Source organism: Centruroides sculpturatus, unplaced genomic scaffold (assembly GCF_000671375.1).
Source record: "Centruroides sculpturatus isolate CEXI.00-Female unplaced genomic scaffold, Cexi_2.0 scaffold163, whole genome shotgun sequence".
In the NCBI taxonomy this organism is placed as follows: domain Eukaryota; kingdom Metazoa; phylum Arthropoda; class Arachnida; order Scorpiones; family Buthidae; genus Centruroides; species Centruroides sculpturatus.
Genome location: NW_019384360.1, coordinates 559,882 through 584,248, shown reverse-complemented (window position 1 = coordinate 584,248; position 24,367 = coordinate 559,882). Strand labels below are relative to the sequence as shown.

General features: G+C 33.3%; 4 protein-coding genes across 5 annotated transcripts in view; 2 read left to right on the top strand and 2 right to left on the bottom strand.

The window, feature by feature from the left end:
- LOC111640901 (replication factor C subunit 4-like) overlaps window positions 1-2,496 on the top strand; it is a 37,947-nt gene extending 35,451 nt beyond the window's left edge. For both annotated transcript variants that reach the window (XM_023387003.1, XM_023386997.1), the window contains exons 9-12: window positions 1,739-1,864; window positions 1,946-2,026; window positions 2,103-2,219; window positions 2,303-2,496. In XM_023387003.1, coding sequence (XP_023242771.1) covers window positions 1,739-1,864; window positions 1,946-2,026; window positions 2,103-2,219; window positions 2,303-2,398 — 420 coding nt within the window. In that variant the 3' untranslated portion in view covers window positions 2,399-2,496. The remainder of the gene's footprint in view (window positions 1-1,738; window positions 1,865-1,945; window positions 2,027-2,102; window positions 2,220-2,302) is intronic.
- Window positions 2,497-7,765: 5,269 nt separating this feature from the next.
- Window positions 7,766-10,565, top strand: LOC111640895 (general transcription factor II-I repeat domain-containing protein 2-like). Its single transcript, XM_023386984.1, has 3 exons — window positions 7,766-10,126; window positions 10,204-10,343; window positions 10,434-10,565. Exon 1 carries the CDS (start codon window positions 8,008-8,010, stop codon window positions 9,889-9,891), a length of 1,884 nt encoding a protein of 627 aa, XP_023242752.1. The 5' UTR covers window positions 7,766-8,007; the 3' UTR covers window positions 9,892-10,126; window positions 10,204-10,343; window positions 10,434-10,565.
- A 111-nt stretch (window positions 10,566-10,676) lies between these two features.
- Window positions 10,677-14,356, bottom strand: LOC111640623 (protein ALP1-like). The gene is made up of 6 exons (XM_023386663.1): window positions 12,284-14,356; window positions 12,079-12,208; window positions 11,722-11,886; window positions 11,112-11,443; window positions 10,897-11,045; window positions 10,677-10,826 (listed from the first exon to the last, which is right to left on the bottom strand). The coding sequence occupies exons 1-6, from the start codon at window positions 12,442-12,444 to the stop codon at window positions 10,711-10,713; spliced, it is 1,053 nt and encodes a 350-aa protein (XP_023242431.1). The 5' UTR covers window positions 12,445-14,356; the 3' UTR covers window positions 10,677-10,710.
- A 146-nt stretch (window positions 14,357-14,502) lies between these two features.
- On the bottom strand, window positions 14,503-23,931 carry LOC111640918 (nuclear cap-binding protein subunit 2-like). The gene is made up of 4 exons (XM_023387009.1): window positions 23,774-23,931; window positions 23,449-23,630; window positions 18,380-18,518; window positions 14,503-16,978 (listed from the first exon to the last, which is right to left on the bottom strand). Exons 1-4 carry the CDS (start codon window positions 23,813-23,815, stop codon window positions 16,877-16,879), a joined length of 465 nt encoding a protein of 154 aa, XP_023242777.1. The 5' UTR covers window positions 23,816-23,931; the 3' UTR covers window positions 14,503-16,876.
- Between the last annotated feature and the right edge of the window lie 436 nt (window positions 23,932-24,367).

Below are 24,367 nucleotides of genomic sequence, written 5' to 3'. Positions count from 1 at the left end.
ATAATTAGAACAATATACCTGAACGTATAATAAAATGATGTATCCGAACTTTGAGGTACAGGAAAAACGAGTGACCCAGTTGAGGGACTGGCGATGACTACTTGACTGCCTGTTTGGTATTATATTAAAATGATGAAATCAGGACTGCAGATCAGAAGGTCACATGAAAGCATCTTTATCAACACTGGGAACTTAAAAGAGGATATATTCCCAGATGTGAAAGTTGACAGATACTTGACAAAGTTGATGTTATGACGTTAAATTGTATATATTGAGGTCCAGATTCCCACAGTATTATCAAAATTGGTCCAGTTATAATGAACATGAAAAATATATAATTTTGAAGTTAAGTTAATTAAACTATGTTCTTACATATGAAGTGCATGCATAACACACAGATGGCAATACGGAGCGTAAACACATGCACTGTAATATAAATATAGAAGCAAGAGATTTGTTTTTAATGTAGCATGTCCTACACTGAACTATGGCTTCCATTTAAATGTGTAATTAATAATTAAAGTATAATTTGTACTACATTTCTATTCAGTCAGAGTGCCACTGAAAATCATCCTGCGTGCCACAGATTGCTGACCCTAATCTAGACTGTACCATATAGATCTACGTACATACACTACAGGCTTACTACAATGGATCATTGGGTTTTGAAGTCCCATAATTTCCAAAATATCATGCTGGGTTGTCCATGTCAGACATGAAATGAAAGAGAAACACTCCAAATTTGAAGCACGAATGTGAAAATGTCTCCCACACCATACTGGATCAGACATTGATAACTTCATGGCATGTAGATGTTCTCCCAAATCTCCAGACCTCACACAGTGTAATTTTTTTGAGGTATGCAAAGGACACCATTTGTGCCATCATCACCCACATCTTTGGCAGATCTCCAGAACCACATTACTGCTGTAATGATGACCAAGGGCAAACTGGACTACCGTTGGATGTGTGTCGTGTTACCAAAGGAACACACAAGAACATCTGTTAAGCCTATAACATCACAAACTTAGAGTTTCTACTTTTTTTTATGTATCATTTGTTTGTATTGTCAGAAATAGTTGCTTGAAATCCAATGATTTATTTAATAACCTTGTAGGATGTCTGCTTGGAATGTATATCTGTCATCAAGAGGCATGAATCTGTATGTATATATATATAAGAAATGAGCATTTGACAAACAAATATTTGTCTATAAATAGCCATTACTAAATTTTCTTGACATAATTCTACATTTAAATTTTACTTACTGCAGTTTAGAACTAGAGGTAGGTGACATCATCTGATAAATTGACAAATGTTTGTATAAAACAGAATGTAGAGCAGGTGTGGCCAAACTTTTATCCCTTAGGGGCTACTTTTTTGGTAAAATATAGTTTGTGGGCGACTATGAATATGGGCAAACAATTTTAGGATTTTTATATGCGCATGCGTTAACATTCATTTGCATTGTTCATCGGGATAAATACAAACAGTATGGGTATGTTGCACAGACAGTCTATTATTGTAAGAATTATCGAATTAAGATTTTTAAACATTAATTTAAATGAAAGCAAATTGTTCAACTTTAGCTTCGCAGGCTACTTTCAAAACCTTTGCAGTCGACCGCGGCCTGTGTTGGCCATCCCTAATGTAGAGTATACAAGGAAATACAGACATTGTTTTGTTTTCATATAATAAGCAAAACTGCTTAATTTGCATTTCTCATAATCGTATTTAGGTTATGGAAGAACTCATTAAAATTTCCGAAGGTGATTTAAGAAAAGCCATTACCCTACTGCAGAGTGCTCACAGGTTAAAAGGACAGAATGACATCACATTGGAAGATATTGGAGAAATTGCAGGGGTAAATGTATTTTCGTAATTGTCATGTAGTTAATTTTGTGATTAATGTATTAAATAAACATTGCCTTGTTATAAATCTTAGACCGTCCCGACCAAGTTACTCGACGGTCTATACGACGCATGTTTGACGGATTCGTATGAAAAACTGGAATCATATATTATGGTTTGTTATACATTATTTTGTTAAATAATGCATAATTACAGCTCATTACAGACAGGAATATTTTTATCTTTTGCAGGATATAATTTATGAAGGATATTCAGTCATTCAGTTAATCGGTCAACTACACGACTACATTCTCTTTCATAAAGACTTAAATGGAAATCAAAAATCCGAGATCATCGAAAAACTCGCAGTGAGTTAAAACCATTTTTTTTTTTTTTGTAAAAGCTTTTGTTATAAAAAAATTATTTATCAATAATACAACAAATTTTAAAGATTTCAGAACATTGTCTTCTGGAAGGTGCAGACGAATTTCTTCAATTGATGGACGTGTGTACAGTCGTAATGCAACAATTATGCCATCCGAGTTAAACCGTAAGATATTACTGTATTTGTATATTAAGATATGGCATTTATTTTGTATGCGAAATTTATAACAGAATGATTAATAAAGATTTACAATTTTTTAATTGCTTTGCTTTTCTTCTGAACCATTGTGCAAGGTTATGGGGCACAATTATCTGTCCTTTTCTTTCACCATTACCTTGCCATCAGCTAATAGTGGAAGAAACAGAAAACTTTCAGCAAAGTATGATGATTTCGTTATGTATTAAAACTCGCGACAGTGTGACGAGAGTGAATTCTGTGAACAGGGAGGAAGATGTTCAGAATATTACTACACATAAATCAGCTAAAATTGATTATAACCTAATTGTTATTTTATTGCACTTAATAATAGAAAAATTTGTTTTGTTTAAACTTCAAGTTCTGATATCAGAAATACAGACTTTCCATTTGTCATGTTTTCCACATAGCATTTAATCATTTTTAATTTATATCATTAAATTATTATATGTAAAGTTTAAATATATGTAGATATGGCTGAGTGTTAAGAAGCATATGCAGAACACAGTTTAAGAAAGAATATGAGGAACTTCTTATGATATATAATGATGTATATTTTAATACAATACACAAAAAGAACTTTACAAACGAAGAACACTAAACAAATTATCTTAATACTGTACTAATTATTGAACAAATATCATCTTTAAGCTGACACGTCGTTCACGCTACGTCTTGATTCTAACGGTTCGTCCTTTTTCCCGCCTGCACACGACATCAGACTCTACCAAATCATGACAACGTGGGGAACGGGCACCACATTCAGCCGTCCTGGATTCGTCTGGACCTCCAGCGACACTGAAATACAAAAAAAAAAAAAAAAAAAAAAAAAAAAAAAAAAACAAAAAAAACAAAACTGCAAAAAATAAGTCTCTGAAAAGTAAAGGTCAAATGTCTGTCTTCTTGGAAAATGGATAAGAACAATTTTCGTCTTAAAACTCATTACGTCTTCTTTAAACAGTTCTTTTGTCTTTAAAATGTCGTTTGTTGTCTCCTCCCCTTCTCTCTCTTTTTTTTCTCCCCCTTTTTTTTTGGCATCTTTTTCTTATCTTCTTCAAATTTGTCTTAACCTTGGTCCTCTCACTAGCACTCTGGAATACCATTCCATGGTTTCAGAAATTCAGAACATGTTGTTGTTCCATTTGGTCCTTCGTGGTCTCCTTCCTTGATTACGTCATGTGTGTTTCCTCCTTTAACTTTCACAATTTTATAGGGTCCAAGATACTTTGGTTTTAGTTTCAATTGTGGTCCAAATTGGGTCCTTTTGATGGCCACCAAGTCATTAACTCTATAAGGTCTAGCTTTTCTTCTTAAATTGTACGTCTTCCTGTTTTCCTCTTGTATTCTAAAAATCTGTTGCTTTGCGTGCTTTCTAAGTTCTTCTCTCTGAGCTCCAAAGTTTGCTTGAAATTCAACTTCGATCATTTCTCTAAGCTTTCCCGTCCATTTACATTCATCTTCATCCCAAAAAGTAGCTCAAAAGGGGTAGAATCTATGCTATGTTGATAAGTAGAATTAATCACTCGCTGCAGTTCATTTGTATATTTGTACCACTGAGCTGGATTATTTATTGATAGCTTCGAAAGAATTGATATAATGGTCTGGTTTATACCCATTTTCTCTAGGTAGGCCAGTAGTTACTAAATGATGTTTAATGTTCTCCTTAGAGCAATAGTCAGTAAACTCACTAGAGGTAAATGTACTCTATCGAATATAATTTGAGAGGGGTTCCCAAATACAGTCTTTTGGATCTCTAATTTTGCAATAGTTTTGGCAGATGTAGTGGTTTTCGTAGGATAAATCCACACAAATTTGGTAAATGCGTCAATTATTGCCAGAATGTACTTATAATTTTTATGTGTACTTTCCAATGGTCCAAGGTGATCAATATGATAAGTTTTTAATGGAATATCTTCTTTATGAAGTGGGTGTAAAAGTCCTTCCTTCTTTCCCTTATGATTCACTAGTAGACAACGAACACAATTGGCTACAATTTTCTCTACTTTTTGTCTAAGCTTGGGGATAAAATAATATTCTCCGATGTTTTTCTCAGTATATTTAATTCCTATATGTCCCTTTTCATAGGCCTCTCTTATAATCTCTATCTGCATACTTTCAGGTACAACAATTAATTCTTTACCGTCCACAAATTTATATAAGATTCCTTGTCTCTCATAATAATCTTCATAGTTAGGAATTTTTAATAATTCTATAATTGCTTTTGTTTCAGTATCTTTATCCTGGGCTGATTTTAACTTTGGTACAATATTGCTAACAGAAATACAAAGCACATTTATGAGGGATCTGCTAAGGGCGTCGACATGAGCTATCTTAGTACCGGAACGATGCTCAATAACATAATTGAACTCTTGTAGGAGCAAAACCCAACGAGCTATGCGGGTAGACAAATCTCTTTTCGCCAGAGTCCTTTCAAATGCAGAACAATTGGTGACTATTTTAAATGGAATTCCCAATAGATATACACGAAATTTCTTTAAAAGCTTCTATTATAGCAAGAGCTTTGAGTTCATAGCTCGAATATTTCTTTTCGGTGTCTGTTGTCTTTCTACTCATGTAATAGGTAGGGTGAAATTTATTATCATTTGGAGATTTTTGCATTAAAATTGCTCCATACTCCTCTAAGCTTGCGTCCATGTGTAATTTGGTTTCATAATTAGGACTGCATATTCCCAAGACTGGCTTCTCAGCTAACAGCATCTTAAGTTGATTAAAAGAATTTCTCTCCTCTTCACCAAATTTAAATTCATGGCTTTTTTTAAAAGGTCACTCAACGGCTTAGCAATAATGGAATAGTTTGGAATAAACTTCCTGAAGTATCCACTAAGTCCTAAAAAGCTTTGAATTTGCCTTAAGTTGGTTGGTTCTGGAAAATTAAGGACAGCCGTACTTTTTAAAGTAGATGGGAAAATTTTGCCTTCTTCCACTATGTGACCCAAAAATTCAATTCTCTTTTTCAAAAAAATGAGATTTCTTAAAGTTTATCTCTAGTCTGTAATCACTGGCAAGTTCTAAGACCCTTTCAAGTCGTGTGATTCCTTCTTCAAGAGAGGAAGACAAAATAATGATGTCATCCATATAGAATAATACAATACAATCATTAATCAGTCAGAAAATGGTGTTAATATACCTTTGGAATACAGCAGGAGAGTTGCAAAATCCAAAGAGGACCTTAAGGAACTGGTATTGTCCTTCACGTGTCACGAATGAAGTATACTTCCTACTATCTTTACTTACATTGACATGGAAAAATCCATTTTTGAGATCAATTGTGCTAAAAACCTGTGATCCCTGTAGTCTGTCTAAGATGTCTTCGATTAATGGGAGGGGAAATCTGTCCTTTACGATTACTTTGTTCAATTTTCTGTAATCTATGCATACACGGGGTGTTACGTTCTTTTTCTTTATGATTACAACAGGACTACAATATTCTGAAGAACTTGGCTCTATTATTCCTTGCATTAACCATTCAGCGACTTGAGCCTCGACAATCTTTTTCTCAAAAAATGGCAATGTACGTGGCTGATGAAATATCGGTTCATGATTTTTAACCAAAATATTCAGTTCTACATTTGTTCTCTTAACTTCATGTGGGACATAATCCAAAACCAAATGTTGCACCTTACTTTTAAAAATATTAGGAACTTCTGGTTCAATGTTCGCTTCAACTTCGTACATAATAGTTAAATCGATTGGCAAAATAGACAAACAGTTTATATTCTTAGCACATCAAGTTTTATTTCTTATTGTGATACCACTTTCATTAATAGTTGTCTCACCCTGCATTAAAACATTAAGGCCTATGATGGCGTCATAAATCATTACATCATTTGCTACTACACACACATCAGTGTGACACTTAAAATCGTCAATTTGAATATTTTCTGTAAAACAGCCCAATGGATCAACTACTGATTTTCCAAATCCATTCAAAGTAGAATTAATTGGGGATAACCTCCTAAGGGTGCGACTATGCAGACGTGAATTTAGTAGCGAGCGAGCGGTTGCAAGCGATATAGTTCTCACAAAGGAAAACCATGCACAAGTGAGAAATATCGCTGGCGAGAGCAAATTTCTGGTTCGCACACATATATGACAGGGTTTGATATTTCTCGTGTCTCGCCAGTTCTCGCTGAACAGTGCGCATGCGCCTTCGAAAAGAAGTACAAAATGGCTTCTTCCAGTGACCAACACAGCGGACCAGCTATAAAAGAAAAATTAATAAGTAATGTGTATTTACACCCAGAAATATGGGATAAACGTCTTCCCGATCACAGGAATCGAAACATCATACACACAAAATGGAATGAAATAGCGGAAGAGACTCAATTAGACGGTAAGTTTCTGTTTAGTAATAAGCTTATTTTATACCAGAAACACTCGCACATAAAAAAAAAAATAGAGAATAAAGATTCTGTAGCGTGTTTAATCTGTTTAATATATGCTCAGAATTACTTTGTTATATCGTGTCGTCGGATATACCGTGCTTTTCTTTATATTTGAACATGTGCTATATAACTAGAAGCTCTTGTATTTAATGTTGAAATATAAAATTGATAATTTATTTGAGTTAAATTATACAGTAGTTGTTAATAAATTAGTTTTTACGTTTGCAGTATCCAGATGCAAGAAGTTGTGAAAGAATCTGTGTGATCAGTTCAGAGCTATCCACAACAGCTTGCCAAAAAGCCAAAATGGATATTCTATTCACAATTACAGTTTTTAGCTGATGTGGTAGAAGCTAGAGAGTAAGAATCTTTAATATTTTAAAATAATGATAGAAAACTGCTAATAAAATAAAATTTATTTAAGGCCCCCATACTCAACCTGCGGCCCGCGGGCCACATGCGGACCGCTGACCTTTTGTGAGTGGCCCGGACGTAAATAATGCAGTAAAAATATGAATTTTGAAATTTTCGTGGCAAAAAATAGATTTGGTCACTCCGCCCACACCGCTAAGTGCTTTTTGTCCATAGAAAGTTGTCGCCGGATGTCCGAGCATTGTGAACACGTGGTGGCCATCAGGGGGCGATCCGCAAGAGACGGTAAAAGTAGAGCTAGACTTAGTAATTTATAGAGACCCCGTAGCGCCTACACGCGATACCCGTCCCGTGTTGTTCCCGAATATTTTCGTGTTGACCTCATTTGTCGAACCCGAATTTATTCATTTCTGCACCGGAACGTTTTTGATACTAGATGTCGCTATGCGTCATAATTTTTATATTAAAACGAACTTTAGAAATAATTTTTTGTTTTTATATTTATTAATATATCTATTTTGTTTGTGAAAAATAAAACAAGTAATTTCGGATGATAAAATAGCCACGATTATTAAAAAAAAAAAAAACGTGTAATTTTCGACGAAAATTCAACATGGCGTCAAGAATTTAAACATCGAATAGGTTAAAGTCGTAAGTCATAACTTGTTTGTTTTGCTTGTGTTCTGTGGCTCTGTAATTGTTAAAGTACCTTAAGAGTTATAATTGAGTAAACAATAAATCACATTGAATTAGAGACCATTTTATTTGAGAAATTGTAATTTATAATTATTATCAACCATGTCAGGAGTGTCTTCCAAACACAAACGAAAAATGTCTGACGAAAATAGAATGTTTCAAGACGAATGGGAAGCTGACTATTTTGTAGTGCAAAACAAACACGGTTTTGCAACTTGTTTGATTTGTCGTGAAAGTGTTATATTAAAAAAATATAATATTGCTCGTCATTTTAACACTAAACATAAATCGTTCAATGATACTTTTCCTCCAGGATCTCTCATAAGACACGAGAAATTGGCTATTTTTAAAAAGTCATTGCAAAATCAACAAAATATTATGTCTGTGGCAATAGTACAAGATGCAGCTGTAACGAAAGCATCGTATGAAATTTGTTATATACTTGGTAAACATATGAAACCGTTTACTGATGCTGAAATTGTGAAGGAATGTTTTTTAAGCGCTTCCAATGTACTGTTTGATAAATTCAGTAACAAAAATCAAATAATTTCTGAAATAAAAAAAATCCAGCTTTCAGATTCTACCTGTGTTAGACGTATTGAAGATATTGCGAACCATATTTGTGATAACGTAATTGAAGACTTGAAAAACTGCAAGTTTTTTAGTTTAGCTTTTGACTCTAGCACGGATATTTCAGCGACATCACAATGCTCGGTTTTTGTTAGATATTGTACAGTACAAAATTCAATTTGCGAAGATTTTTTGAAATTCCTTCCAATGAAGGGCCAGACCAGGGGCAAAGATTATCTCGATACTATTTGCAATTTTCTAGAACAGAACAAGATAGATGTAAAAAAATTAATTTGTGTGTGTACCGATGGCTGTCCTTCAATGACTGGATCTGAAAATGGATTTATTTCTCTACTGAAACAGAATTATGATTTGACAAATTTAATAACATTTCACTGCATCATTCATCAGGAAAACTTGGCTTCACGTATTGCTAATCCTAAAGTAGATACTGTGATGAAAACTGTCATAAATATAGTGAATTATATCCGAGCACGAGAACTGAACCACAGAAAATTTAAAAGTCTTTTAGAGGAAGTGGATAGTCAATACAATGATGTTCTTTTACATACCTCAGTACGTTGGCTTAGCAGGGGGAAAGTTCTGGAAAGGTTTTTTTCTTTGCGAAAAGAAATAATGCTGTTTTTACAGCAAAATAATAAAATATACAGTGAACTGCAAAATAATGAATGGTGGTGTATTGTAGCGTTTCTGTGCGACATTACAGAGAAGCTGAACAGTCTCAATACTGGTTTGCAGGGTAAAAATAAAATAATTTCACAGATGGCGAATAAAATATTTGCCTTCGAAGAAAAATTAAACATTTATTACCAAGAAATACAGAACAAAATACTGCGAAATTTTCCAACCATGACAAACGCTAAGCAGGACGGTATTAATATTTCTCCAGAAAACTATACAATTTTTTCAAATTATTTAACTGCGTTATCTGAGGAATTTAAACATAGATTTCATGATCTAAGGAAAATAAAAAATATCCTGTTGCTCATTGAAAATCCCTGGCACTTGGAACCGGCAATAATATCAGAATTGGCTGATATATTTGCATGTAATTACGCAGAGCTATTTGACGAATTTATTGAGATGAAGAACAATACACACCTGGAAGCTATTTTTAAAGAAAAAAGAGCGGAAAATAATTACGTTGACTTCTGGAAAGTAGTGCCCGAACAATATAAGACTGTAAAAAAATGTGCTCAAATTTTACTTACGTTGTTCGCATCAACGTATCTATGTGAAACGTCATATTCAAAAATGAAATATGCAAAGAACATATATAGAAACCGGCTTACTGATTCACACCTGGATGCCGTTTTACGAGTAGCATGCAGCAGTTACAAGCCTGATTTAAATGAAATTGTGAAAAAATGTTCGCAATATCAACAGTCACACTAAATTTCTAGGGTAAGTGAAAAATTATGTAAGTTTTTTATTATAATTGTTATGTTGCGGCCCGCGTGTAATAGCTATCATGTGTATGTGGCCCGAGAAAAAAAAAGGTTGAGTATGGTGGATTTAAGGTATAAGTAGAACATTTTATATAATAGTATTATTATACTTATCTTCCAGAACACATTCAAATGTTGCAGAAAGTGAAACAAATGAAAATATACAACTAACTGCATCAGAAGTATGTATTACTTTTGTATTTTTGTAATCTTTAAAATTATTTTTTATTGTTCTATTTTTAAATCTCAAATACTTCAGATTTTAGAAAATATCACTTGTTCCGAATCGGCTTTATGTGATGTGAATATTGAAGAAATTTCACCATCACATTCACATCCAAAGAAGAGGAAAACAGCTTTTTCAGATCAATTACTAAAAGAAATTACTAATGTAAATAGGTGAGAATATATTTTTTATATGTAATAATTGTCAAAATCTATTTTTTTGTAAGTTACAATTCAGAACATTAAAAATTTATTTCTTTGCAGGAAATTGAATGACTGTCAAACAAGTCCCTTTGCACTGTATCTTGACAGTTTGTTGGTGCAAGTGCCATCAAATAAAAGACGAGACTGTGAAAGAACACTGATAGATGTAGTAAACAGTTTTATTGATGCAGAATAAAAAGTGATATTTATTAATTTGTTGATTTATTTTTCAATACATATTAGTCCATTGCCAAGATACATTCCCTTCTGAAACAAAGTAGGTGGCAAATTTGTCTCTGATGTCTCCAGCCAATTTTGAAAAATTGCATGATACATTTTATTTGAATGGCTTCCATTGCATACACAATTCATCTGTGCGCCATGAACCTTCGCAAAATACACCATTAGGATCTAAATAATCTCTGTATCCTTCTGGGCAATATGCTGCTTCATCTAGAAGACATTAAGACTATAAATATATAATATATAACAAAAATAATTACTGTATTGTAATAAATAATACCTGATGAATTATTCTCAGTGATCATATAATTGTGTAACACAACAGCTGCTTTTATTATTTTATCTGTATTATTTGGTGCTAAAGCAATGGGTCTTCGAAAAATTCTCCATCGATTGGCAAGTATACCAAAGGCACATTCAATACAACGCCTACAAATACATTAATTAATAGTTATAATTCTAGATACAAATAATTTAAAGAAAATATAAGTATACCTTGCTCGACTTAAGCGATAATTAAACACACTCTGCAAAGGGGACAGTTGTCTACCAGGATATGGTCTCATAAAATCTGGGTGGAGTTGAAATGCTTCATCTATCAACACATGTGGTGCTACAGTATTTGAATTGGGCAGAATACTTGAACTTGGTATCCCCAATGTTCCATTTTTCAAATTTTTGCCTAGTGCTGATGCTTTCAGAACTCCTCCATCAGAAAATGAGCCATATGCACCAACATCAACAGCTAAGAATTTGCAATGTGCATCAGCAATACCTAACAATACAATGGAGTTAGTTCCTGGAAGAAATTTAATCAAATTAAAATTCTTGAATTTTATATATCTATTTCAAATTTCTTGACATAGTTAAGCATTACTAATTTTATCATGCTTTTAAAATAGTATATAGGTTAATAGAACACAATTCCTTGATTGAAATTATTAAGATTATCCATCAGAAACTGTTTTTCTAAAATCATAAATAAGTGATATAAAATGCATTATGTTTACTCTATAATAAAAATATATTCATTATGAGAAACTGATGTTTTAAAATAAGATGAAATGATTAGAAAAGCAATGCAATCATTTATATGAAGAAGTTATTCATTCATTTTGAAAATCACCTTATAATTGTAAAATTGAGAGCCACTATTTGCAGGCTGCTGAATGTTGACATGCTTGCCATCAACTGCTCCACAGCAATTTGGGAATTGCCATAATCTTTCAAATTCTATGGCAGACTTCCTCCATATCTGTTCAGTAGGTTCCTGCAAGGAATGCACAGTACAACAGATATATTTCAGAATAAACTAATGTAATATATATATATATATTAGAATAAAATGCAGTACAAAAGTATAGAATCATCACAATACTTAATTACAATTATGTATGAAATTTTACATAGCATTGTAGTGTATATTTTCTATTTTATATACCAGACATACATGAATACTCACCGGAATGTATTTTTCTTTAAGTGTGTCCCAAATAACTTGGCAAGTCTCTGGTATTATTTTTTGGATTGTGGAGAATCCTACATAAAATGCATAGGCTAAAGATTTGTAGGAGTCTCCAGTTGCCAAAAATCTAAAAAAGCATTTAATTAGTTGATAAACTATCAAATTCTAAATTTTTATCTGAACTATTATATTCAAATTTTACCTTAATGTAATAGCTAAACATTCACCAGGAGAAATAGGCTCATTATTGCTGTATTTTTGTAATTGATCAGCTATCAGCGTTAATAATTTATCAAATAGTGACGGAGCCATTCTTAAATAATTTCTAAAAATTGAGGAATGATTATTCTTCATATCTTTCATCTATATATAAAAAGAATTTTATTTTAATATTTTTCAAACTATAGACAAACATGATGTTATACAAATTCTGTTTTCTTACCAAATTATGATAATGTCCTTTAGCCTTTCACTGTTTCCAGAGGGGATGGACACCGTATCTTCGTTTTATTTTTACTTCTTCATGAAGTAATCCTAATAACAACAACTTTTTCTTTGCTAGTAATATGCGTCGATGTCGAACCATTTTCTTTTATTCGTCAGGGAACACGTGACTCGTCAACTTCACGCCACTTTCTCTTGTTCGTTCGCGTCTGTGTGATCGTATAAATGAGAGCGAGAAACGTCATCACCTCTTCTCGCCACATATTCTCGCTCGCTCGCGTCTGCATAGTCGCACCCTAAAGCTTAATTTATCAAAAACAGATTTTCTAAGTAATGTTGCTTGACTTCCAGTGTCTATCACTGCCTTTATACCTATGTTACCAATTATTATTGTTTTAAACAATCTTGGTTTTATAGTAACGTCTAAAATGGCAACTTCTGGTTTCGAATTTGACCTTGGGCATTCAGAAGCCTTATGGCCAAATGTTTCGCACTGGAAACACTTTAAGCCTTTATCCTTATGAATACAATAATTAGAAATATGATTTCTTGAACCACAATTATAACAAATTCTATTACTGCGATTATCAACATAACCATCCTGCTTTATGTTATTTTTATTTACATTTTTGCATTTTGTGTTAGATCCATAATTTCCATACCTTGTTTGTTTCTATCAAAAGTATTATTATTTCTATTGTAGGAATCATGTTTAGGCTTCACTATATCGAAAACCTTTACTTTTAACAGAATCACTTTTTATTACTTCATAAACTTTAAGTCTTTCTTTAAATTCTGACAAGTCTTTACATCCATATAAAATAGTTTTGTTTTCATGTTTATTATTAATCCCTTTAATCACTTAATGAATTACAGCAACCATCATCTATTTTTCCAAAATTACATAACTCCTTCATCTTTAAATAATATTCCTGAACGGATTCAGAGTCCTGCATTGTGCGCTTACTCGCAAGCTCATGCAACCTAGCCGAATTAATTTCAAAAGAGAATTTATCGATCAGAGCTTGTTTTAGTTTTTGCCACGAATTAATGTCAGGTACTGTTCTTACAAATAAGGAGGTGTTACGTAACCAATGGATCTTTTAGCAAAAATGAATTTTTTCGATTCAGACAAACTGAATAATTTAGAGGTATTTTCAAAACGTTTGATCCAATGAATAACATTCTTGTGCAGCTCTGCATTAAATTTAAAAATGGTATTCTCGATATCGGAACAATTAATAGTAACACTATGGAAAACACAACTAGCTACAGCATTACTTCATTCGGATTGGATAGAGGAATCGAAACTGCTTTTATTTTTATTTATATTGCACTGCATTGAACATTCACCTCCACCTTCAATTTGTTTATTTGGTTCATCCACTTCAGACTTGGAACCAGATGAAACGTTGAGTCAGACATGGTGAGCTAAGGTTTCCAAAACACATAAATCTGCCAGAATTCTCTTCCCTACTTCTGCTTTATTGCCTTCAAAAGATATGTTTAAAATGTTAGAAATCGTAATTAGCTCATTCAACGAAAAGTTACTTTCTATGCTTTTTAATTTCTTATTAAAATCATCACTGTTTAAAGCAAACGTAAATCCACTGAAATTTCTTATTCTCTTTCGGCTTGACCAATTGCCTTCAGTATCAAAAATAAATTTATGAAGAATTTTGATTTTATCAAACTTGCAACGCTTATTTCTTTTATATCATTTAGAATCATTTTGAGGAATAAAAATCTACATACCCCTTATGCTGTTTCCTAGATGAGTGCTGATAGTATCCAAAAGTTTTCGTTTTAATTCAAAATCAAAAGTTTTTGTTTTGGTGAATCACAGTCAGTTTGAGAATCTCTTCGTTCGTCAGTATCCCATTCCTGAGAAATGTGGATGTCTAAAGATGGCTGAGCTGGGCTGGGCGTTAAGAAGCATATACAGAACACAGTTTAAGAAAGAATATGAGGAACTACTTATGATATATAATGACGTATATTTTAATACAATATACAAAAAGAACATTACAAATGAAGAACACTAAACAAATTATCTTAATACTAATTATTGAACAAATATTATCGTCTTTAAGCTGACACGTCATTCACGCTAAGTCTTGATTCTAACGGTTTGTCCTTTTTCCCGCCTGCACACGACATCGGACTCGACCAAATCATGACAACGTGGGGAATGGGCACCACATATATGTTATATCAAAACATTGTCATATTAATAATGTTTTCTGACTGTTTATTTTGAATAAGAAAAATTTGTGAAAGCTCTTCTTAAGAACTTTAACATTGGTGCATAATCTTTAAGTAAATATCCAAAGAGCACTATTCTGCTAAGAATTGAAACACCAAAAATTTCCATCTATCCGTCTTTTGTGTACGATACTTTGACATTCCAAATTGCTTTTTGTATGCCAAATCCATGCTTCCATACAATTTTGGACATCATGCTTTGTACGGTGGTTTTGCTAATGACAAATCATTTTGTGACAATTTTTATTGTCTGTTTTCTATTTGAGCCATGGTTTTAACATATTTATTATGTTATGTTAACTGCAAAAATAAGTAAGACTTTCTTCCTTTTACAACGGATTTTGTAATTTTTTGTTCTCTCTCTGAAAATTTCATTCTTCTGTTCAACTTTCGTAAATCTCTTTAATTAAAAATATGTGGAACATTTAGAAAGTGATTATTATTCATAAACAGAATATTCTCTTGTCAATTAATTATAAATAAAATAAATCTTGACAACTTTACAATATCGGGTATTTCTCCCTAAGAGAAAAGGGGGCAGGGTTGTGTCCTGTCCCCCTTTCTCTTCTTCATCGCCCTCAATTATGTCATGCAACAGGCAGAAGAGACCAATGCACGCATTGGGCCAGCATCCATTGGTCTGACCAGGATCATCTTGGAGATTAGTTTTTGCTGACAATATCGCCCTGTTAAAAGAAAGTGGGACAATGCTACAGCATGCCACAACTATATTGGGTTAGGAGGTACGCAAAATTGGCCTCAGGATAAATGCCGTGAAGTCAAAAACTATGCATGTAGGAAATACCACACAAACGCGGGGAATAATTGTTGGAGCACAATTGGAGAAAGTGGAGGGTTTTTACCTACTTGGGTAGTATTATTTCCCAAAACGGCGACGTGAAGTACCATGTTGGAAAGGCAGCGACCATTTTCCGGCAGATGAACAAGATCTGGTCTTCACTATCCATCTCATTGAGAACCAAATTCCGCCTGTTCACCTCCACCGTGATTCTGATAGCTGTTTGTTAGTGAGTCCTAGAAAACATCAATAGAAGGCTCAATGTCTTCCAACAGATATGTTTACGACGAGTCTTAAAGATCTGATATTTAGATCATGTCACTAATGAAGAGGTTCTCCGAAGAAGTAGGATGTGCAAACTTCATACCATTGTCTTCCGTGGAAGAGTTCGATTAGCCGGCCACATTTTTCATATGGAGAACAATAGAATCACTAAGACAGCCATAAAATGGGTTCCTCCTGGTCCCAAACGACCATGAGGATGCCCTGGAAATACTTGGCATAAAACCTTTCTCCAAGATCTGAAGATGCTCAATATATGGGAAGAAGTTGAACTCCTTGTCCATGATTGAAATTGATGGAAGATAATTGCTGCCCGGTATGCTACTTAGCATTGAAGGAATTACCACTAAGTCTTGTCAATTTTTTTTAAATTTTGGAATAAAAAGGCATTTGCTGGCAGTCGGTAGTTCAAGTGAAACATTTTGTCGTACAGTGTCTAGAATCAAAAAGCATAGATTTCGACCAGAAGACTTAGAAGGGTTGTGTAACACTATGAAAAAAATGTTTTAACTTAAATGGAACATATATTGAAAACTAAAGTGCTAAATTTAATTTGGTCTTTTTATTTACATTTTCTAAAACTTTTTGAATGCCCCTCGTACATTAACAGAAACAACAGGAAATATAAAACATTACATCCAAAAGTTAAATGTTTCCTATGGAAGAAATCTTTAAAAAATTGACTAATATTAATGCTAAATGATGATTTGTGCTGATATGGGGACTGTGGATAGTGTAATTTATAAATGTAGATTACAATGAACTATGAAAAGATTTATCAGACATTTTACACTGTAGAATAACAGAAGATTCATTTTGATAGCCTTCTATGAATCAATTTTGTATAAATTTCCTCTGTTTTTTTTTCTAGACTCTCTTATGCCATCGGTACTAAATATTCTTTTAATCATAAAATATTTATAATTTATTGTATAAATAACTTTTGTGAGGCACATTTTCAATTTGAGTAACAGATCCACACGCTTAACGCAGTTATAAGAGAATTCAAGTCTGATCGTTTGCACCCGGCGAGACCGTCTTCTGTTGCACTAGTTTTCCATAGCCGCCTCTTCCACCATCAAAATCAGTTCGATATTCATCGCGAACCTGAAAAAAATTAATTTTTTTAGCTCCATAAGATGGTAACGATTACATGATTTAAACACTGATTAGAAGATAAAATATTTAGAGAAACATTACATTTTATTAAAAAAAATGTTTAATTCAACAAATTTAGATCTTGTTTACATATAAAAAAGTTAAGAAGAGAAGGGAGAAACCTGTATCAGAATAAATACTACCAGAGTCAAAATTAAATAGCAACTCAGACACTACATATGATTCTAAAGCACCATTGGAAATATTGGTCTTTGTTTAAAATTAAAAAAAAAAATTGGAAAATTTCCACAATGCATGATTTTTCCATCCAAAATAGAGTTGTATCTTACATTTGCAAACCAAAACGACAATTGACACTCATCTAAAATAATAACCATACAATGCATTCATTATACACCAATAATACACATTTTTGACCATTTTAACAGTCACAAGTTTAAACATGCTTTTCTGATAATGGGTGCTTAATTTAAATGCCTTTGAGATAACATAATGCAGCATCAAAAGCGAGCAGAAGAGCAAGGAAATAAACTTCCAAACATTATTTATTTTGTGGTATCTGCATGGTGCATCTTAAAAATTGGAAAATTGATATTTTACTGTAGCAAGAACTTGGAAGATAATCTTTTTGACTAAATTGAATAAGTTAAAAATAACAAATAATGTGAAGGAACATGAGAGATTGAAATGGTAACAATGTTATTTAAAAGAAAAGTGACTGTCAGGAGGGATCGCGTATTTTCTGTAGTTTGTATAACAACAAAGTAGGTAGATGTTAAAGTTTATATACAAAACACTGTACAATTAGTAAAATTCCTATAATTTTTAGATAAAAAGATTTAATTAAAATTTTTATTAGTTAAAATACAGAAGGAAGATTATACTTTTATTGTTTTTAAAGGGCTTAAAATGTTGTTCAGAAAGAATATAAACTAATTTGTCAAAACAAAGAGGATTTCTTGAAATAATCTTATGAGCCAAATGCCAACAAAAGAAATCTCTTATTAGGATAATACAGGAAATTTATTATTTATATAAATGCTGATAACCTGGCAATCTAGATTTGCCATTAATATAGAAGTATTCAATATAGGAGAAAATTAAGTTTTAACTAAGGCAAACAATGTAAATTGATTGATTGTTGAAATGGTTCTGCTATGAATATTCTGTGAGATAAGAAATAGCTTTTGAGATACTGTTTTATAAAATTTTATTAAATTAACAATGTATCTGCTGTTACCAGATGGTAATGAGCTTGTGACTATCAAAAATTACAATAGAATTTGTGCTCTTTCGGTTGTGGCAGATGAAGAGAAAACAATGACTACAAGTCTGACACAACATTTATACTTTATCAAATGTTTAACTAAGCTAAATTGTTACACATACCTGTCCACCACTTTTTCCTCTTCCGAACTGCCGACCTTCGATAAAACCGGCATCCCAGTCCGTTCTGATTACGCGATCGTCCAGCCTCGTTCCGTTGACATACCTCATGGCATTTTCTGCGTCGTCACGAATATAGTATCTAGGCATTGTTAAGAAGAAAATTCCGACAGACCATGGAATAAACTACAGATTTTATTAGTAATTATAATAAACTGCATAGAAATTTAACCCTATTCTCAATGTTTAAATGCATGTTTTTCTATTTAACAAACTAATTTTTATATAAATATTTATAAGAATTATACATTATTAAAATGTTGAGAATTTAAATAATTTATGATACACTTATGAATAATTGTCCACATTTGCATGGAGAATTATTCATATTTCCCACCGGTTTAAGGTTTGTTAAGAGATTATTTTTCATTTATGATAATTTAAGACTAGGATCCCGAAATCATGCATCCAGAAACCTTTACTTTCATCAATACACAAGTTACCTTTTAACAAAATTTTAAAAACAATTAAAACTGGTTACATCATTATTCTTGATTCTATAGCCTACAGCTTTCAATCAAGCAAGTGTTATGCTTCCATTCTTATAAATATATCTCAGTTAACTAACTTTAGGACTACCCTAAGCAAATATATATCAATGTGCTGCTTTCTGTAGTCTGTTACAATTTATAAGCAAAATATTATATAACTAAAGTATAAATTTCATTGAAATGTTTTACACTCAATGATCAGATGGAGGAGTGATTAAGGTAGCAGTCCATCACTCTGGGGACCCAGGATAGAATGTGGATGGGTAAAAAACTCCATGGGAATTTTGAGGTATGGTCCATCCAGATATGTCAGGCCCCATCTCTCACCACCTGGCTGTTCCACTATAGGCCTGGCTTGCTAAAAGAGATCCTCTTTGTGCCCACAGGACAGAAAATTAAAAACTCATTGACAGTCTCTAAACAGCTCATAAACAGCTTGACAATATACAGGTATCTTACTTTTATTGAATACTGATTGCCTCTAATGAAAGATAAAAATTAAAGATTAGAGGCAATAGAATCTCCTCGCATTATAAAAAAAAGGCTCACCCAGAATACCCTTGAAGCCATACATCTAATAGAGCATTTGAGATCATCAGTAATTTCTTTTAATATCTCTGAATGTTTTTAATAAGTAAAATATTTTAATTCTCTTGTTACAACCAGTCTATAAGTATAAATTCCCCAAAATTATCCACAAAGCCACATATGCTGCTACACCAGGGGTCACCAAACTATGCCCCGCAAGGAGGTCAGTTCATCTGGCCTGTTGCCACACTGTGCCACAAATGAGCTAAAATATACCGTATATCTCGGCAGATAAGACAATAATTGAATCATAAAAAAAGGCCCCCAAAATCCGTGGTCATCTTATAGGACATATACAAAAAAAATTAGATTGAAATTTATATAAATTAAAACCATTATAAAAAGACACAAACCGTAATTACAGATAACCCCCGTATAACACGGCACTTCTATAGTACGGATTCACTCTAACACGGTTCGAGTCGAGAATTGGGAACATCCCCCGTATAACACGGTGGTTTTATAGCACGGGTTCACTCTAACATGGTTCGGGAATTGGGTAAAACCCTTGTACAACATAAAATGTAATAAAGGGTGTGTTCTTTTATACTTCCGCATAACTCCACGCGAGCATTCTAATTGTTTTCGTGGCTACTTTGAATGCTCTTTCAACAAATAATCCATTTAATGGTTAAATTTTACAATTGGGACCCTTCTTTTGCCTCTAAAAGCTCATTTTAGAATTATAGATTCCTCCATCGCGATACTGTTGATAGTGCGGGCGCCGCCGTCTTTCTTTCACTGTCATTCCTAAATGCCTACAAACAGCAGCGCACTCCCGTTGCAGAGCGACCGCTATTAATGAACGCACCCAAAAACTGTTACCAGTTGATGATGCTTATGCTGAGATCATCATATAAGATGAATAATACTCTGGTAAAATATTTACTTAAATAATAAATAAGTATTTTACCTATGAAAAAAATGAATAATAAATCCAATTTAAGTAAGGATTTAATTAACAGCATGTTTTTTAATTTTTGGAACCTAACCCCCCCTTTTTGCACTAGTTCTTTGTTTCGTATAACACGGCAATTTTTTGGAACGTAACTCCTCTGTGTTATACAGGGGTTACCTGTATTTACTAGAAGAGAGTAGGGTATGTGCACAAAATAGAATAGCCCATATGATGTTTTTGTGAATAGTCAAGCTCATTACCCGAATGCCGAATCAGTGCCAACATTTGCAACAATCACAAGGCAGTGCTGCCAGATGCAAGAAAATAGAATTTGTTCATTCAAAAAATTACAAATAGGACATAATTCCATATATGCTATACAGTATTATTATTCAGATGATGATCACTGATCTAAACTAAATTCATAGTCTGTTGATAGTTTGGGGGTTGTCTTATAAGACAGATATATGCTAAAACTATAAAACTTTGACAAAAATTTATACCACATCTTATCTGCCGAGATATACCGTAATTATTTATATGGAAATATCATACACTGTAGATAAATTTACTATGCAAAAGAAATTAAAATGAATGTAAATAAAAATGCCAAAATTGGTCCAATCTGATTTTTGCATATGACAATAATATAAATTTTAGATAAATCAATGAAATAAAAAATTTGGCGACTTTTTGCAACTTTGGATATCAGAGCACTTTTCGTGTAAGTATTGATAAATGCAATGAAGTTTCTAAGGAAAGCAATTACCAGCTTGCTGCAGCCATCCTGTTTGTGTATTGGTAAATAAAATATATTGATTGTCTTTATTTTTTGTGTATTCAGCATACTATATTCAACAAAACAGTTATGTGGCCCATGCTCATCATTCTCTCAGTTATGCGGCCCACTGTGAAAAAGTTTGGTGACCCCTGCACTACACAACAGAGTTGCAGCAAAACATTCAGTTCCCTTCGAATTTGGAACAGTCAACCTCCAAAATTTCTAGTTGCCAAATTATGGCAACTACAAATTTTTCGGCTCCATTATAATCTTACAACACTGCCATGATATTTGCAATCAATCAGTCATTAATGCCTATAGTAGGCATTTGCTTATACTCTACCATTTCCCCAGTTGATAATGGCTAGAATGTTACCTGTTGAATACAATATGTATTCATTTATGTTAAACTAGCATATAAGCCCAGCATTGCTTGGGCAAAAAGTAACAATAGCAAAGATTAAGATTATTACATTACAGCCAATCTTACCCATTTTCACAGAATATTAGATTCCCCTGTTTCCAGGCTAATTAGAAAATTTTTAGATGGGTCTAAAATTATGTTCGATTTAATGCAAAAAACTGCATCTGCGCCTGTAAATCTTACACATTGCTTTCTCTTAATACAGTAGAACCTCGAAAACTCGGCTCTCGATAACCCGGCACTCCGGATAACTCGGTCACACCCTGGCAGGGCAAAAAAATCTTTAGTTAATTAATTTTCATTATAGACAGCTTTATAAAAGTATAAAAGCTCTCATAAAATATTTTTTTGAGGTCTGTCTTATCAGGTAAATTACTGTACACAGTGTATTCATTAATTTTTATTTTCATGTAGTAAAGGCTCTATGCCTTCATAACGAACGTACTTTTCCTTTGTTTAAGGTTATTTGGGCAGTTTATTCTCTGTTATATTCTCAAGTAAACAATACATACAAGTACAGTACAGTATTTTCTGAGGAAACACTCGTACTTATTTTTTTTAACCCCATTTCCGATAACCAGGCATTTTCACAAACTCGGCCACCCTTCGGTCCACATTAGGCCGAGTTTTCGAGGTTCTACTGTACTTCCATTGTTGAAGCCCTAATCCTGTCCCTTTCCCCACGGGAGGGGAAATTTCAAAAAATCCCTTGTTAGTGTGCATTCTTGTGACGTACCCTAACTGTGTACCAAATTTCAAGTTTCCATGCTGAAATGCTCATGATGAAATGCTTGTATACACATGCACCATCTATCGTAGGATAAATGTACTATGCCAGAAACCTTCTTGGGAGTGTATTAAACAAGTTCCCAAAGTTTCATGGCAATCGTACACATATATAATCTGCACAACAATCAAAAGAAATTGGGAATTTTTTTACTCCAGGCCTGGAGAAAACTTATAGGCCCATAGTAGTTCCTCACTCTATAAATTATTTTCACTAACAAAAAATTTTTTAGACTGCTTTTTATTTATTAATGAAGAAACATTCCACACAATTCATTTGTTCAAAACAAAAACAAAAAACATGCAAAATGGGCTCAATAGAGCTAGATAGGCCTGCTATGAAATTGTTCAAATATGATGTCACTAATTTCAAGTCCTTTTTGATTACATACTCCCTAACTATCATATTTTTCCACCAAATTTTTAAATATCTCTTTGCTAATGTCACGCTTGATCTGCTAATATTGAAATCAAGCATTTCTGTAAAATACATCTACCATACATTAATTTATACATATTTCCTGTCAAGGCAAGATAAATTTTAAAAATAGGAAATAGAAAAAAGTGAAATTCACTGATCTATCACAGAAGACAAGTCTGATGACATTGCACTAAGTAACTCTTAGACTAGTGATAAAAATCCATCCATTACAAAATCTGTACACACACTTTCCCAGTATAGACATCATATTCAAACAATACCTAATACTACATTTACACGACAAAAGTTAATTCGGCTATGATTTATCCCGCTTAAATTAACATTAACAAGGAATAACAACAACAACAGGTCAAAACAGAGTTCATATGGAATGCAAAGGAGTCACTCTACCACAGACCCACGCAAGCTCTCGACAGCACCGGCGATCCACCAAGGACAGGCGAATCCAAAGAGGAATTTCCGGCATCCATTTAAGTACCAGACACACCAAGAAAATCCAGAAAACTCCACGAGTCTGTCACGTTTTCCATCACGTTAGTGTCTAGCTGTTTTATCCATTCGGTCGCGAAATAATACCATAATAGAAGAGAAAAAAAGGATACTCTACGAAACAGAATCCACAAGGTGTCTTCTTGAATCGATCCAGACCCATGATAATTCTCTTAATGTCTCCGCATTTGGAAAACAATTCGTAGATTTGCTCTTCTGTGGTATAAAATGACAGATTACCTACGTAAAGGGTACACGACGTCAACAGTTTTCTTTCTTGTTCCACTCTACTTCCCTAATTTCGTTTTAAAACAAAATGTTAATTCGCATGTAACTGACACTTTTCGTTAGTCTCGCGGCAAAAACCGTCCATTATCTAAAGTTAAATCGTATTATTTGGAAGAGGAGTTTTACTATAAGGAGTAAAAGATGACTGACCTTGAAATGTTGGTCCCTATAAGCACTGAGATTAACACTCATAATTGCATTATAATCCCCTTTAAATACACGGCGAAGAACGATACTTCGTATATCGCACGCTTTGTTTGGTCACGCGTCTTCTTCTACAACGTCTCAGTGTTGCCACTCAAACCCGATAAATAGTTTTTAAAATTTGACTGGCGAAGTTGGTAGGATTTACACTTTAATAATATACGTTTCGTACAGAAACAAAAAAATAAAATAAAATAGTACATGATGTGACTTCGAAATAATACTATATAGAGTGACTGTGACTTTAGATACAGCGCTCTTGGTGCCAACGACGAGTACTATCGACCGCCATTTTACTTTAAGTCAAAACGTCGAAGTCTATACTACAGTGGCTAGAAAATATAGTGTCGAAATCGAGCTTATTTTCTGTCCCTATATTGTACGTTGCCGCAAGAGGCGCTGCTGTCAATCGTTGTGCTACACTGGCTGTATCATCTTATGTTTATATTGGTTTTAAGTGGGATTTTTAAGCATAGTAAATGTGCTGTAGCCAAGTAAAAGAATTTAGATCGATAATAAATTATATCACTAGCAATCAAT

Coding starts and splice junctions, on each gene's coding strand:
- LOC111640895 (XM_023386984.1), top strand. CDS start 8,008: ATGTCAGGAGTGTCTTCCAAACACAAACGAAAAATGTCTGACGAAAAT.
- LOC111640623 (XM_023386663.1), bottom strand. CDS start 12,444: ATGAAAGATATGAAGAATAATCATTCCTCAATTTTTAGAAATTATTTA. Junction 12,209..12,283: donor TGTTTAGCTATTACATTAAG/GTAAAATTTGAA, acceptor ATGCTTTTTTAG/ATTTTTGGCAACTGGAGACT. Junction 11,046..11,111: donor TATCGCTTAAGTCGAGCAAG/GTATACTTATAT, acceptor ATGTATTTGTAG/GCGTTGTATTGAATGTGCCT.
- LOC111640918 (XM_023387009.1), bottom strand. CDS start 23,815: ATGAGTGTTAATCTCAGTGCTTATAGGGACCAACATTTCAAG. Junction 23,631..23,773: donor ATAGGGACCAACATTTCAAG/GTCAGTCATCTT, acceptor AAACGAAATTAG/GGAAGTAGAGTGGAACAAGA. Junction 16,979..18,379: donor GAGGAAAAAGTGGTGGACAG/GTATGTGTAACA, acceptor AATTTTTTTCAG/GTTCGCGATGAATATCGAAC.